General features: G+C 55.9%; 1 protein-coding gene across 1 annotated transcript; it reads left to right on the top strand.

The window, feature by feature from the left end:
- The first annotated feature begins 1,457 nt into the window (after nucleotides 1-1,457).
- On the top strand, nucleotides 1,458-14,590 carry BCAN (brevican). The gene is made up of 13 exons (XM_061119848.1): nucleotides 1,458-1,548; nucleotides 2,230-2,604; nucleotides 2,891-3,065; nucleotides 3,353-3,480; nucleotides 4,180-4,473; nucleotides 6,404-6,637; nucleotides 7,194-7,841; nucleotides 11,260-11,367; nucleotides 12,024-12,182; nucleotides 12,795-12,877; nucleotides 13,230-13,374; nucleotides 13,966-14,156; nucleotides 14,483-14,590. Exons 1-13 carry the CDS (start codon nucleotides 1,458-1,460, stop codon nucleotides 14,588-14,590), a joined length of 2,739 nt encoding a protein of 912 aa, XP_060975831.1.
- Nucleotides 14,591-15,439: the final 849 nt, after the last annotated feature.

Here is a 15,439-nt window from a genome sequence, read left to right as displayed (position 1 = left end):
AGGCTCTGGGTATCTGGCTCCTGCCATTCCACCCCTACCTCTGACCCCAAGGAAATGATGCCCAGCCACACTGGGGAAAATGGAGATCACAGTGGTGGGGAGGTGTCCTTAGGAGGATCTGGGATCTTTGGGAGGATCTGGGAGAAGAGGGTAATTTCCTATCAGCTCAGCCTCAGGAAATGGGATATATATACAAGGGCAGAGCCTGATTGGTCAGGGAAGATGGGAGTAGCCGGTGGGAAGAAGCCTGATGTCTAGGAAGTCTTGCTTGTAGTCTAACCTTCATCTCTCCTGCTGCACCCCTGGCCTATTCCATGGCAGTTTGGGACTCCATGCTCTTTTGAGGCTAGGCCAACCATTAAAAATGAAGTTGACTCTGCAGCCTTCCCTCCTTGGGGCACACTGGCCTGGTACTTGACTTGGTTTCACTGGGGACTCAGTTTCAACCCTATCCCTCTCTGAGCCCCTTTCTCAATGTCCCGCCCCCATCCATCCATTATGAGAGTGTAATAAGTGCCTTGAGATCTTCGGAGGAATAGTCTGAGTTCTCAGAGCTTCTGATGGCCAAGAGCAGATGGGAAATGGTCCGTCTCATTTATTCTCACACATCCCCCTTAGCCTGGTGCTGGAATTGGGGGAGGAAGAGGCTGGATGGAGGCCAGATTAGCAGAGACAGGGGCTTTGTCCCAGCTGGTTTCTGAGCCAGGAGATCCGGTGGGAAAGCCCGTGCCAGGCAGAAAGGAAAGGCTGGGAAGGAGAGAGAAGGCAGCCAAGGAGGAGGGGGTGGAGGATGCTGGGGGGTAAAGAGAAGAGTTGCCTTATAAGTAATGGTGCAGTGTAGAGGGGGGAGGTTAAGGAGGGGTTAGACTGGAGAGAAGCTGTATATTGCCTGGGTTTAGTCTAGGAACTCTTCCTGGAGGAAGCTAGGTGGGTAGAGTACTCAGGGAGGAAGGTATAGGAAGGAAAGGTTGGATGGGTATTGTGGGAGGAGGAAGGTTCAAAGAAGTCTGGCCCTGGGAAGGACAGAGGGGACTCTAAGCATAATAGCATCTGCCATTATGCTATATGCCATAAGCATTTATTGAGCTCTTACTCTATGCAGGGTTTGTTGTTTTTCTTTTTCGATGAAAAGCATTCTCAAAGCACATATCCTCATCACAACCTGTGAAGTGGTAAAAATGGTTCTCCTTTACAAGTAAGAAAATAAATGCTTAATGAGAGTAAAGAACTTGCCTGAAGTCACATGGTGAGCTGACAGCACCCAGGTCTTGGTTCTGAATAAGAATCCCCTGGGGGGAGACAGGGATCAGAAGTAGTGTTAATAAATTGTGAGGTGGGGACAGCGGGCTCCTGGAGTCAGCATATGTATGATCCATGTGGATCTGGTGGGGAGTCAGAAGCCCATCCTGAGGTCTAACCCCATCTTTCCTCCTCCAGTCCCTCCCTCATCCTGCAGCATGGCCCCACTGTTCCTGCCCCTCCTGGCAACCCTGGTTCTGGCCTGGATCCCTGCGGCCTTGGCTGATGCTCTAGAAGGAGACAGCTCAGGTAAGCAACCCCACTCAGGGTCACCGTTTGTCTCCTACATCTCCCCTGTGGTAGGAAGGAGCCTCTTGTCCAGCCCTAAGCAACCTCTATCAGCGCCAAGGGACCAGGGAGGAACTGGGAGCACTGTGGAGGAGGGCCTACGCAGGGATACTTGAAAATCAGGGATGATTTGTGGGCCCTTGATAGGGTGATGGAATTTGGGGAGTAGGGCTGGAGTGGGGCACTAGGTACAAGGCTGTCGGTCTCCAGGGTGAAGGATGGGGGACCCTCCGGACACGATGAGTGGGGCTGCGAGGCAGAACAGGGATGGAACTGGGAGAAATCCAGAAAGGGACTCAAGGGAACAGACTAGGGAAATTTTGAGAAGAGGGTTGCAGGACCCAGGGGTGAGGTTTAAGGACCCAAAGTGGGGCCCAGGAATCCTAGGGTGGTACCGGGAGGCTCTGGGGGCAAAACTAACTGAGAGACTTTGTGGACGGGTCTGTCGACCCTGAGGGGTGGGCCTGGGGGACCTACAGGTGAGTTTGCAGGACTCAGGGCCCGAGCCTTGAGTTTCTGGGGGGCGGGGTTACGAAAACCCGAGGGCGGGGCGTCGGGATCCTGGGGCGGGGCTTAGAAACCCCGGGATGGGGCGCGGCAGATCCACAGCGCGAAGTTCCAGCCGGCTCCGCCCGTCCACAGAGGACAGGGCCTTCCGCGTGCGCATCGCGGGCGACGCGCCGCTGCAGGGCGTGCTGGGCGGCGCCCTCACCATCCCATGCCACGTTCACTACCTGCGGCCGTCGCCGAGCCGCCGGGCCGCGCAGGGCTCCCCGCGGGTTAAGTGGACCTTCCTGTCCGGCGGCCGGGAGGCCGAGGTGCTAGTGGCGCGGGGCCTACGCGTCAAGGTGAGCGAGGCCTACCGGTTCCGCGTGGCACTGCCTGCCTACCCGGCGTCACTCACCGACGTCTCCCTGGTGCTGAGCGAGCTGAGGCCCAACGACTCAGGCATTTACCGCTGCGAGGTCCAGCACGGCATCGACGACAGCAGCGACGCTGTGGAGGTCAAGGTCAAAGGTGAGAGGTCGGAGACGGAGAGGGGCTCCCGGAGAGGGGGAGGGGAGCCCACTGTGGGGGGGCGGAAGCAGACACCTAGAAGGCGCAGACCGAACTGGAAAGGGAGTTTACCTCCTTTCTTTCTTCAGGTGGAGGAAAATTCTACCCACAGCCTAAATTAAGTCCCTCCTGCTGTAGAGTGAGCGCAGTCCGGACTTTACCCTTTGTCTACAGGGGAGTGACAAGGAGGGTTAGGGGAAGTCAGTGTGCTGGGTGATCCCGCCTCAGGGTCCTCTCTGCCCCTCAGGGGTCGTCTTTCTCTACCGGGAGGGCTCTGCCCGCTACGCTTTCTCCTTCGCTGGGGCCCAGGAGGCCTGTGCCCGCATCGGAGCCCGAATCGCCACTCCGGAGCAGCTCTATGCCGCCTACCTCGGGGGCTATGAACAGTGTGACGCTGGCTGGCTGTCCGACCAGACCGTGAGGTGTGCCGGGGCTGTCGACCACAAACTAGTTGTCTCTGAGGGGGCTGTGGCTTCTGGTTCTACCAGGGGCTGCCGGCTGCTGCCTCAGGCGGGCCATATAGGGCTCCCTGCCAGTGGGAGATGAAGTTGGTCTGCGGCGGGCGGGTTAGGACCGTATGCTGGCGGGAGTGCGTTTCTGCAGAGCTGAGAAGACACTTGGCGGCACTGAAAGCCATGTGATTCGGGGCGGGGGGGGGGGCGGTCACCACTGGTCGGCTCCTGTGAAGACATTTGTACCTCCGCCCCAGGTATCCCATCCAGACACCACGAGAGGCCTGTTATGGAGACATGGATGGCTTCCCTGGGGTCCGGAACTACGGAGTGGTCGACCCAGATGACCTCTATGATGTTTACTGTTATGCTGAAGAACTAAATGGTGATTGGGGGTGGGAGGTTCTCAGGGGAAGAGACCCCTCTCCAGGGCTCCCCTTAGGTCCTCCTGGGCCTCTGCTGGACCTTATCATACTGCATTTAAGTGTGCAGCCAGGAGTGAGGGGAACAGAGTCCCTCCCTCCAAACACTGTCATAGAGACAGGTTCACGGCCAAAGCCTCCAGACAGGCAGCTGAGATAGGAGGCTGAGTCTGGCTCCGCTGCCACCTACTGTACATCTCTTTGCTGGATAATCAGTGTTAGTGGCTCAGTCGTGTCCGACTCTTTGCGACCCCATGCACTATAGCCTACTAGGCTCCTCTGTCCATGGAATTCTCCAAGCAAGAATACTGGAGTGGGTTGCCATTCCCTTCTCCGGGGGATCTTCCCGATCCAGGGATTGAACCCGAATCTCCCGCATTGCAGGCTGGTTCTTTACCGTCGGACCCACCAGAAGGTTCCATACATCTCTTTACATTTTAGCATCTTTGAGCCTCAGTTTCCTTCTTTGCAGAATGAGGAAGTTGGGCCCGGTTCCTTTGAGCAGTATTATTTATCCTAAGGTTCTATCAAGACTTCGAGCCTATGAAGTAGGGCGATGGGCTCCATGTCACAGATGAGGAAACTGAGGCCCAAAGTCCCAGTGGGAGCCCTGGGTGGAAGGAGCTACCTTCCTGGTAACCCAGCCTCTTCCTCCTCCCCAGGAGAGCTGTTCCTGGGTGCCCCTCCAGACAAGCTGACCCTGGAGGAGGCGCGGACATACTGCCAGGAGCGGGGTGCTAAGATTGCAACCACCGGCCAGCTATATGCAGCCTGGGATGGTGGCCTGGACCGCTGCAGCCCTGGCTGGCTGGCTGATGGCAGTGTGCGCTACCCCATCGTCACCCCCAGCCAGCGCTGTGGTGGGGGCCTCCCTGGTGTCAAGACTCTCTTCCTCTTCCCCAACCAGACCGGCTTCCCCAACAAGCACAGCCGCTTCAACGTCTACTGCTTCCGAGGTGAGCCCACTCCCTTGCAGAGGCTGAGACCAATCTCAGGCAGGCAGAGTCGAGCCCTCCAGTTCCACCCCAGCCCTGACCGGTTTCTCTTGGGTCTTTGCCGTTTGCCTCATGGTGCTGTGGGTGGTGCTCTCTAACTCGGGTTGTGCTCCCTGACTTGGTCTGTGTGGCCTCAAGGAGGGCTTACCTCTCCGCATTGCCTAAACTGCCCCCACATCAGCAGTTCTTGCCTAGGTCTTTCTGTTGCAATACTGCCTCTCCCCTATTGGGCTGCCAATTATATCTCCATCTCTGGTCAGCTCATGAATAGAGCAGAGATGACCAACATTCTCTGAATCCAAGGAATGATCCACTTCAGTTAACCAAAAATCCTCCAGAGCCTTCAGCTTGAGCTTGAAGGTATCAACTCTTTAACACCAAATATTGATGGACAGACGTAATCCCCCACCCCTCACAGGGAGCAGATCCTTAAGGACTGTTGGGTAGAGACGGCTTCCTGCCCACGTCTTATATTGAGAGCTGGAGGAGAGGCCCAGGGCCCAGGCCAAGGGTGACTGGCAGTCAGGGAGGCATTGCCATGGAGATCTGAGCCTTGACCCAGCTGGGAGACTTCAGTAGTACTGGTACAGGGCTGGAGGCAGAAATGGAGGGAGAAGAAACAGTCTTTACCCTCAGGGAGCCCCCAGTCTGAAGGAGGAAGATGCAACTTCTGCCTTGGGAGCCCCCAGTCTGACTGAAAACAAGATGTCTCACTCCCAGCATGAGCAAAGACTGGGAGAAAAGCTTTACTTCCACTGGGACTGATCTCCAGACAGCTTTGGCCTGAGGCTGGGCGGAGTAGGGAAGTCAAGTCCACAGGAAGACAGGTCCACCTGAATAGGCTTACTGGAACCTGGATAATGGTGATGATGATAATTATAATAATAGTAGCTAACACTTCTAACACTGATTATAATTGTGTGCCAAGCACTGTTCTGGGAAGAATTGGAAGGAGGAACTGAATCAGGAAAGGGGCTAGGGAAGAGGATGATTAGAGTGGGGAGCAGGTGGGGACAGAAGCAGCCTAGGGCACAGGTTTGCTTGTCTGGTATGAGCAGGTGACAAAGGCAGGCAGGACATGCTGTCCTATCCTGTCTGGCTGAGCAAGGACAGCCCCCAGGGCTTTTCTTAGCCCAATTCCACCTTCCCTTCATTGGTTTTCTGCTCTTGGTTCCCTTCCCCAGGGACAAGTCAATTCATTCTAAAACTCTGGTTATTTGAAGAGAGCAGATCCTGAAATGGTAGGTCTGCTCATCCTTTGCCCTTTTGCCCCAACACTGAGATCGTCTGGTGGTGATGGTGGAATGTCTTTCCTGTGGAATTCTCTATCCTTCAGCTCTCCTGTGGTGATGGCAGCCTGTCCCTGTCCATTTCTGAAGTTTTAGAATGACTGGGATCCCTCACATCTTGCCCCAAACCCAGGGTCCCAAAGTGCTGAGGCCATTCTGTTCATCATTCTGTCTCCAAGGGATGACTTCTCTCCTGAGCCTTTCTTTACCAGTCTATCTAAAGTAGTACTTCCAATCTCCTAACTCTGCTTAATTGTTCTTTAGGTGGTAAAATTATAATGTATGTTTATTTGCTTATCTGTATCTAGAATATAATACATTCTGTAGGGGCAGGAATCATGCTATTTGGCTCTGCACTCTGTCCTCAGTGCCCAGGAGATTGCTTGGCGTGGTACATAGTGGACACTTGATTAATGCTTGAGGAATGAGTGATGAAGTCCTGGAGTGCTCCCTGGGCCCCATGAGTGCGCCACAGAGAGGATGAGAGAGAATTAAGAGAATTCCATGATCTCTGAGTCTAACCCAGAGCCCTCACATGCAGGCATGGGTTGGGGGGAGAGCCACCTCTCTAACCTCCCATTGGCACTTTCCTTCTGCCACAGACCCTGCCCAGCCTTCTGCCATCCCTGAGGCCACCAACCCAGCCTCTGACCTGGCCTCTGATGCACTGGAAGCCATTGTCACAGTGACTGAGACCCTGGAGGAACTGAAGCTGCCCCAGGAAGCTGTGGAAAGCGAGTCCCGAGGAGCCATCTACTCCATGCCCGTCATAGAGGATGGAGGTGGTGGAAGCTTCACTCCAGAAGACCCAGCCGAGGCCCCTAGAACCCTCCTGGGTAACTCAAAGCTCTCATCCTGGGGGTGTCTTCACCTGGAAGAAGTTAGAGGCAGAAGGGGCCAGCCTGGGCTGGGGCTGGGGTTGTCACCACCGTGGCCCTGCCCTCTCAACAGCGCAGTAGTGCAAGGCACTGCCTCTTGTCCCTCTCCCAAACTTTGCCTTTCCAGCAAAGCCCACTCCCAAATAGCTAGGTCTGGAGATGCTTGGACTAAGGAGCTGCTCTTTGGGAAGGAAGGATCTCCTTTCTTTGGTCCGTCCTCCCCATCATCTATCTAAAATAAACAGAATTTTAACAGACTGGTAGAGGGAGATGCAACCACCAGGTTTTCCAGGACTGATGGCACCTCACAGAGCCTTCTCAAGTGTGGCCTCAATATTGCAACTCCGGTTGAAATTCTGGTTCAGAGCGAAGACAATTCCTCCCCAGGGCAGCCTCTCGCCTCTCCCCCAGGGCTCACCCTCCCCAACCCCACTTCTCTCCCCGCGTCCCCTTCCTTCTTCCTGTCCTCTGGCGGGTGCTGTCCCTGGTGCTGAATCATCTGTGCTTTGCCTAGAATTCGAAACCCAATCCATTGTGCCTCCGCTGGGGTCCTCAGAAGAGGAAGGCAAGGTGTTGGAGCAAGAAGAGAAATACAGGGGTGAAGAAGAGAAAGAAGAGGAAGAGGAAGAGGACGAGGTGGAGGATGAGGCCCTGTGGGCCTGGCCCAGTGAGCTCAGCAGCCTGGACCCAGAAGCCCCTCTCCCCACTGAGCCGGCTCCAGAGGAGTCACTCACCCAGGCATCCCCTCCAGTGCGGGCTGGCCTGCAGCCTGGTGCATCACCACCCCCGTATGATGAGCCAGAGGCTCCCAGGCCTCCAAGGGTCCTTGGACCACCCACCAAGACCCTGCCCACTCCTAGGGAGGGGAACCTGGCATCCCCCCCACCTTCCACTCCGGTCGGGGCAAGAGAGATAGAGGAGGAGACAGGGGGTCCTGAGCTCTCTGGGGCCCCTCGAGGAGAGAGTGAGGAGACAGGAAGCTCCGAGGATGCCCCTTCCCTGCTTCCAGCCACACAGGCCCCTGGGGATACCAGGGACCTGGAGACCCCCTCTGAAGAGAATTCCAGAAGAACTGTCCCAGCAGGGACTTCAGTGCATGCCCAGCCGGTGCTGCCCACTGACAGTGCCAGCCGTGGTGGAGTGGCCGTGGCCCCCTCATCAGGTAACTCTGCCCAAGGCTCAGCCTCCCTCCTTATCCTCCTCCTCTTCCTCACCCTGCAGCTCTGGATCACCTGACCCATAGTCCTTTAACCCGCCATTGCCCCAGACTCTCGTCCTTTGCCTTCATTCTCCTACCCACCTCTACCTGCAGGCTTCCGATCCTGGATGCCCCACTTTGTGACTACCATCCCAGCTCTCTGAATTCTCACCCTATAACCCCCAACTCCATGACTCCCACCCTGTGACCTCTCCCTGTTTCTGAAATCCTCACTGTGAGCCCCAGCCCCACCACCAACCACCTGGAACTTTTTCCTAGCTTCCGTTCTCTACCTGTGACTCACATCTCACTGACCTCACAGAGCAGCCTTGTTCAGTGGGACTTCTCGTAGCCTTTTGCATTCTTCAAGGCCCAGGCCCATCCCCTGCTGCTTCTTCCCTGTCCTGTATGCCTTTCCCCTTCAGCTGCCTCCCACTGGTATCAGGGAAGCCTGCAGTCCCGTTCCCACCCCTCAACCTTTGGGGTCCAGGAGAGCCCTTATCCCCACAGAGCCTTAAGCAACTACTTCTATGAAGTACTTTTTTCAATTGTTTCATGGAAACAAGCCTTGGAAATAAATCTCTATTAAACTGCTTTATAACCAAAACTCTGGCACCCTCTGTCTCCAACCCCAGCTATTCGCCCCTTTCATCCCATGGATTTGTGTGCTGGGTAGCTCTTTGGTGCTTCCTGTGGTTCCATCTCTGTCTCTCTGTCTCTCTCCCTGGGTCTTTGTGTGTCTCTGTGCCTCTTCCTTTTCCATCTTCAGCCTGCACCCTTTCCTGTCCTAGTGGTCTAACAGCCCCTTGCTGTTCCTTCATGCTCTTCTCAGGCTTGTCTCTGCCTTCCTTCCTGTCTCCTGAATCCCAAATCTGACTATACATGTTGCCCCAGAGAAGTCTTTGTCAGTCTGTGGGAGTGCTGGGAGTTGTAGTCCCTCACTTCTGACAGGGAGAAACCTCTGCAGCCCGGAGTGTGTGCATGTGTGTGTGCGTGTGCATGCTTGAGTGTGTATATGTCCCTTTGTATTCATTTCTGATCCATTCTTATGGCTCCCACCTAGAGCCATGCACAGAGTACTGACAGACAGAGTCCATCCTAGCGTGGAGGCCATTCCCTGGCATCCAGGTGCCCCAAGAGCCTGTCCCCCTCCCGCAAACATCCACAAGGGGTTAGGGTCTCACTTTCATGCCCATGATCTCTCCCTCCTCCACTAACCCCTGTGCTAATAATGACTACCCTCACCCCCTATTTTACCCTCCCTGAACCCAAAGGATCTCAAAGTTGCTAATGCTGGAGAAGACACAAATCAGCAGGGGAAGATGGAAAGTGTGGAGGGAGGGGGAATGGGAAGGTAGGTTTTGGGGTCTGAGAGCAAGAAGCCCTACCTATTCAGTGAAGGCTGAATTTCCACACTGAGATCTCTGGAGAAGGCTGGGATCCTCCTAGTCCAAGGACCACTGTTCTAGATGGTCCAGGGTGGGCTCAGGGTCTTTGCATCACACCTGGGCTCATGCATTTTGACTACTGGCTCCCTGCCCAGCTGGCCTTGGAATTCAGTGCTACATTGGGTGGGAAGGGGCTTTGGTGGGAGAGGAGCACCACTGGAAGTATCTCTGGTGTCTTAGTTACCCCATATGGGGGATGAGTGAGTGGTCCTCCAGCCCATTATTGCAGCAGGAAGGCAGGGAGAACTTTCTGAGTGTGTATAAGAGTTGATCCAAAAGGGGTGGGGGGGGTGGGAATACCAGAAAGTCTTGAGAAGTTCTTCACCACCAACACAGCCTCCCCTCCTGGTCAGGTTCTGCCACTCACAACCAGGGAGAGGGAACTTTGGCTTGGATGGGACTCCACAGACCAAGTTTGAGAGTCTTTGTCCACCAGGATTGGAGGGTTGGGCAGAGAGGACCACAGAGGGAGCAGAAAAGTGTGAGGAATGAAAGGGAGTTCAGGACTCCTACCTTCTGTAGGACCTGGTGCTTAAAGAGTTAAGTAAAACACCTCCCCTCCTTGCTTTGCCTTGGGAGGCAGCAACACCAGATTGGAAGAAACTGTTGGCAGAAGAGGTGATGACAGGGGGAGTGGTGCTGGAACAGCTGATTCATTTTACCCAAAACAGCTCGGTCATCCCAGAAAAATTCTTTGAACCAACTCCAGCTTCTCCTCCCCCCACCTCTGCTCTGATCCCCACCAGGCAGTGGGATCTCAGGCCAGAGTGAAGCATTGTGGGCACTGGCCTTGGCCACTAAGAGTGGATGGCATGGTCTGAAGGTCCCGCCCCAAGCTGGGCTGAGAACCCTGACCTGTCCTGTCAGTCTGTGAGGTCATCGTCTCCTGGTCATCTGGAACAGAAAGCAGTAGAATTTGTCAGCCCCTTCAGCACCCAGGCCCAGTGTAGGGGCAGCCACCCAGCATCCTGAGAGAGAGTCCAGAAAAAGAGGCAGATGGCCTAGCCAGATGGAGCTGGACCTAGATAACAGATTGCAGGCCTTCAGGGTAGTGTGTTAGTCCAAGAAGACTGCCTGGAGGAGAGGGAACCAGAAGGAAGGAGTTGAAGGGGTTTCTAGGCTGGGGGAATCTTCAGGAGGCCCCAAGTGGAGGGGGAAAGGGGAGCCTGGTGAGGGGGGAGAGTCTGAAGCAATAAGAGGGGAGGCAAAGAGGTTGGATGATGTTGAAAGAATGTGTGGAGTCAGTGCTGCAGGACAGGGGGAGTTACTAAGGTCCATTCCTGGGATGGGTTGGGGGTAGTGGGGAAAGAGAGGGCATAGAGTGAGGGAAGTACATTGGATCTTCCCCCAACAGCTTCTGGGCCTGACTCTGCCCAATGGACAGCAGGAGGGAGGGTTGGCTCCCTCCTGGACCACCCCAGTATCAGGTCTCAGAAGCAGTAAAGGGCAGGTCACAACTCACTGTTCCTATGGTGACTCTCCTCTCCTTCAGCTCCACCCAGCCTATCTAGACTACACAGAATCAGGCTAAGACCTGGCACAATGATGGGGGTGGGGGACTAAACTCTAGACCTAGAGAAGTAAAATGACCATCTCAACGTCACCCAGCAGGGTCAGAAGCTAGGTGAAAGTCCAGGATGCATGACTGATAGCCCAATATCTTTTCCCTTGGTGGAGTTATATCCTGACTGCTTTCCTGGACACATCCCCTTGGTCCCTGATATGGCCCACACTGGCAGACATGACAGTGACCAGCATAGGACTGAGCCAGTGCTGAAATAGGGGGCAGTGTCGAGAGGAGAAACCCAGAACTCAGGCTTCAGGGGGAACACTGAGGATGCTGTGATGGCCCCCAGGATGAGGCAGTCGGGGCTGGAGGGCTGGCTGCAGAGCTGCGCTCCCCTGCCCCCCACCTCACTTCTCTCCCCCCTCAGGTGACTGTGTCCCCAGCCCCTGCCACAATGGCGGGACATGCTTGGAGGAGGAGGAGGGGGTCCGCTGCCTGTGTTTGCCTGGCTATGGGGGGGACCTGTGCGATGTTGGTGAGTGTGTTGAGGGGCTGTGGTTGGGGGAGATCTGGAGCCTAGGCCCTGCCACAGTGCGCTAATTCTGGGGGAGGGGGGCGGAGGGGGAAGGGGCCTCCCTTTGGCCTTGTCACTAATGAACCTCCATTTGTTGTCCTTGCTCTTGGACATTCCCTACCCGGGATGAACTCAGGCCTCCTGCAGTGGAAACGCAGATAATGAATTATCATTTTAGACAAATCACATAACTTCTCTGAGGCCTACCCTTAAGTTCCTTATCTGTTAAGTGGAACCAAAAATGACTCTCTCGGGGAGTCTGTGAGCCTGGAATTTGGCAGGCACAGTCAGTACTTGTCGGTTTCCATTCTCCTGGGAGAACAGGAAGGTTCGGCTTTTCTTTCGGATGGAGGATGGCGGAGACCCAGGTCGGGACTCCAGCCTTCACCCTGGTCTCTTCCCTGCAGAGACGGAGGGCATCAGGGCCGCCCTCCACGAGGGCCCCGCCAGCTCCTAGCTGCTCCTTCCCGGCTCGCTCTCGGGCGCCGCCCTCCTGCCCTCAGTCCCGCCCCCTCGGCCTGCGGCGGTGGGAGGAGCCCAGTCTTCCTGTCTGGGGACCCAGCCTCTCAGAGTTCTGGGGTCCTCCCCCCTAAGCTGCCTGCCCTTCTGTGTCCCAGGCCTCCACTTCTGCAGCCCCGGTTGGGACGCCTTCCAGGGCGCCTGCTACAAGCACTTTTCTACCCGAAGGAGCTGGGAGGAGGCAGAGAACAAGTGCCGGATGTACGGCGCGCACCTCGCCAGCATCAGCACGCCGGAGGAACAGGACTTCATCAACAGTGGGCTGGGGACAGGGAGGGAGGCGACCCCTCGTCACCTGTCCTCTCAGCCACACATTCACTCACTCATCAGTCAGTCAGTTAGAGAGTGTGTTAATTAACCCCCTTATACTTTAATTCAGGTACTCATTACTTGGTTTACCTCATTCATTCATTCATTCACTTTTCCTTCCTGTCTCCCTCCTTCCCACTCCACACCTGGGCAGTGGGGCTTCAGGCAGGGCAGGGCTGAGAAACACCCAGAAAATACACCTGCATAAGCCTGGTGGTTCCTTGGGGGCTCGTTTATAATCGCTCCCCACCCCCCTGGCGCTCCTGCTTCCATCTACTCTCCCCGACTCCGACGCTATTGAAAGTTTTTACATTTTCCAGAGTTTCCCTTTTCTAGACCAAGTGATATTTTCCCTCTTCCCTCACCCCTACGCCCCTGTTTTCTTCCTACCCGTGTTTAGAGGTTGGAGGGAGAAATAAGGATACCGGGAAGCGTGCATTTGGGGCTGCGGGGACTTGCCCCGCGAGCGCCCACAGACCGCTCGGTGACGGGGAATGGCAGCCCTCTGCTGGCAGCGAAGCTCACTGCACACTTTGGTCTCCTCTGCGGTTGTTCCCCAGATCGATACCGGGAGTACCAGTGGATCGGGCTCAATGACAGGACCATCGAAGGGGATTTCCTGTGGTCAGATGGCGTGCCCCTGGTGAGAGGTTCCGACCGCCCCTCACGTGGTCTAGGTCTTTTCTTCGAAGCACTTCTACCTTCTACCCCCAGTGACCCCCATCTCTCCCTCTCCTTCTCCTGACCCTTTACCTTTCCCTCTTCCTGGCCCTTCTTCCTTCTGTCCCCTTCTCCTTTCTTCTCATCTGGTTCCCATTACCCCTACCCCCAAATCCCCTGACATCTTCTTCCTTCGGGGTCCCGTACTCCCCATCCCGCAAGGCTTCCCTCCCGTCCTCGACCTCCTTCTCCTCCAGTCCTCCAGGCCCATTCCTCCCGGTGCTCCTGGACTGGAGCTCCTCACTACCTCCTCCATCCTCCCCCCACCCTCCCAGCTCTATGAGAACTGGAACCCTGGGCAGCCAGACAGCTACTTCCTGTCCGGAGAGAACTGCGTGGTTATGGTGTGGCACGATCAGGGACAATGGAGTGATGTTCCGTGCAACTACCACCTGTCCTACACCTGCAAGATGGGGCTGGGTGAGGGCAGGCAAGGGGAAGGAGGGGCCGGGGAACCCTGGAACTGCTGTGTGTGCAGGAGAGAGGAGAACTACGCAGAGGAATCAGAAATGTGCCCAGGGCTGTGGGCGTGGGCGGGACACCAAATTAGACGGGTTCACTAGGCGCCCCTGCTCTTCTAAAGGACTTTGTTATTTTATTTATTTTTGGCTGTACTGGGTCTCTGTCGCTGTGCCGGCTTTTCTCTAGTTGCTGTGAGGCGGGCTCCTCTCTACTGGCCGTGCAGGAGCGTTGTAGTGGCTTCTCTTGCTGAGAAGCTCAGGCTCTTGGCACTCGGCTTCAGTAGCTGCAGCGCCTGGGTTCTGCAGCACAGGCTTAGTAAGTAGTTGTGGAGAACTTGGTGGCTCCGCAGCATTTGGGACCTTCCCAGATTAGGGATCAAACCCATGTCTCCTGCAGGGCAGCAGATTCCTTACCCCTGAGCCCCCAGGGCAGCTCCTCCGCCGCCTGCTGTCTGTCTGTCAGGTTGTGGCCTGCTCCTCTCCTCCTTCATCCCAGTTCTGGGAACTGTTCGAGCCGGGCTCCCGGTTCCTGACTGTGTTCTCCCCGCAGTGTCCTGCGGGCCCCCACCAGAGCTGCCCCTGGCTGAAGTATTTGGCCGCCCACGGCTGCGCTATGAAGTCGACACCGTGCTTCGATACCGCTGCCGGGAGGGGCTGACCCAGCGCAACCTACCACTGATCCGCTGCCAGGAGGATGGTCGCTGGGCACCCCCCCAGATCTCCTGTGTGCCCCGCAGGCCTGTGAGTGCCAGGAGGAGAGAGGTGGGGGACACTAGCCCACATAGCCTTGGGCTCCAGTCCTAGCTCTGTCCATCACTGGCTAGGTAAACTTGGAGTTACCACTACCCCTCTCTGGGGCACAGAGGAGGTGAGCTGAATGCTCTCGGGGTCCCCTTCAGTGCTGCTGTCTGAGAATACGCAGCCACAGTCTGGGCTCTTAACGGCCAAGCCAGGGAAAGTGTTTTGATGAGACCAAAGGTCAAGGAGCAAGAACACCAGAGGGCCGACCCTGAGAAGAGAAGAGACAAGGAGCCCAAGGGTGGAGGGTGAGTGTGTGTCTTTCCCAGGCTCGAGCTCTGCGCCCAATAGAGACCCCAGGAGGACGTCAGAGGAGGCTCGTGGGGCACTGGAAGGCACGGCTGAACCCCTCTCCCAATCCTGCTCCAGGTCCCTAAAGGGCAAGGCCCCTGGCGGCACTGCCCTCTGCCACCAGCCCACCAAGACCCATGCTCTTCCCCCCGGGGGGTGACAGCCCGAGAGGGGCAGAGCTGAACTCCACACGGCAGTGCCTGCAGGGGTTTCTGGGAAATACCGGGTTGGCGAACAATTCCTTTGGCTTTTTCGGTGACATCAATATCGGGGCGTCTCCAGTCCTGCCTTCGGCCCGCTCACTCCTATTCTGGGCCTCAGGTTTTTCCCTCAGGGCCTTGAGTGGGTCTCTAAGTGCCTCAGCTGCCCGTTCCTTGCCAGCCATCCTGTCCCGTCCATTCCCCTGGAGGCCCCAGTGCCCACTCATTCTCAGTTTCCCAAGAGAATGGGTTTGCAGGATGGGGTACCTGTAAAACAAGCAGAAAATAAAGCTGCATTTGAGCCCAAGCAAGTCTGATGCCTGTGTGTGTATGTGTGTGTGTATGTGAAAGAGACAGAAAAAAAGTGGAGTTGGGCCGGGCCTCACAGGATATATGGACCTTCTGTGTTTATTAGTTTCTGAAGGTCAGTGAAGTCAAGATGTCAGTGGATATGAGTTCATGGCACGGAATAGTCCAGTGTTTATGGAATGAATGAAACACAGGGGTTGGAAAACAGCATAAGGATATTTGGAAGAAGCTGGAGTGCCCAGAGTGTCCAGTAAAGCAGGCTGGAGAAGTTCAGTCTGGGGAGAAAGGGGCTGAGGGTTCAGAGAGGAAGACAGAGAGGTGGGTGCCTGGTGTTCCCATTCTGAGGTTCTAGAGGGGAGTGTTCTCTTAGGGAGTATGAGCGTGAAGGGAATGAAGGGGGTTACACTTCAAGCAGGCCTATTCCAG

This window comes from Dama dama, chromosome 20 (genome assembly GCF_033118175.1).
Source record: "Dama dama isolate Ldn47 chromosome 20, ASM3311817v1, whole genome shotgun sequence".
Lineage (NCBI taxonomy): Eukaryota > Metazoa > Chordata > Mammalia > Artiodactyla > Cervidae > Dama > Dama dama.
The sequence above is the reverse complement of the archived record's forward strand: the minus strand, read 5'-3'. Positions and strand labels throughout refer to the sequence as shown.

Bases quoted from the DNA above. Each gene is read 5' to 3' on its own strand.
- BCAN (XM_061119848.1), top strand. From the start codon at position 1,458: ATGGCCCCACTGTTCCTGCCCCTCCTGGCAACCCTGGTTCTGGCCTGG. The intron at 3,481-4,179 runs GTGATTGGGGGT...CCTCCTCCCCAG, and splicing joins TTATGCTGAAGAACTAAATG to GAGAGCTGTTCCTGGGTGCC. The intron at 12,183-12,794 runs GTGGGCTGGGGA...GTTGTTCCCCAG, and splicing joins GGAACAGGACTTCATCAACA to ATCGATACCGGGAGTACCAG.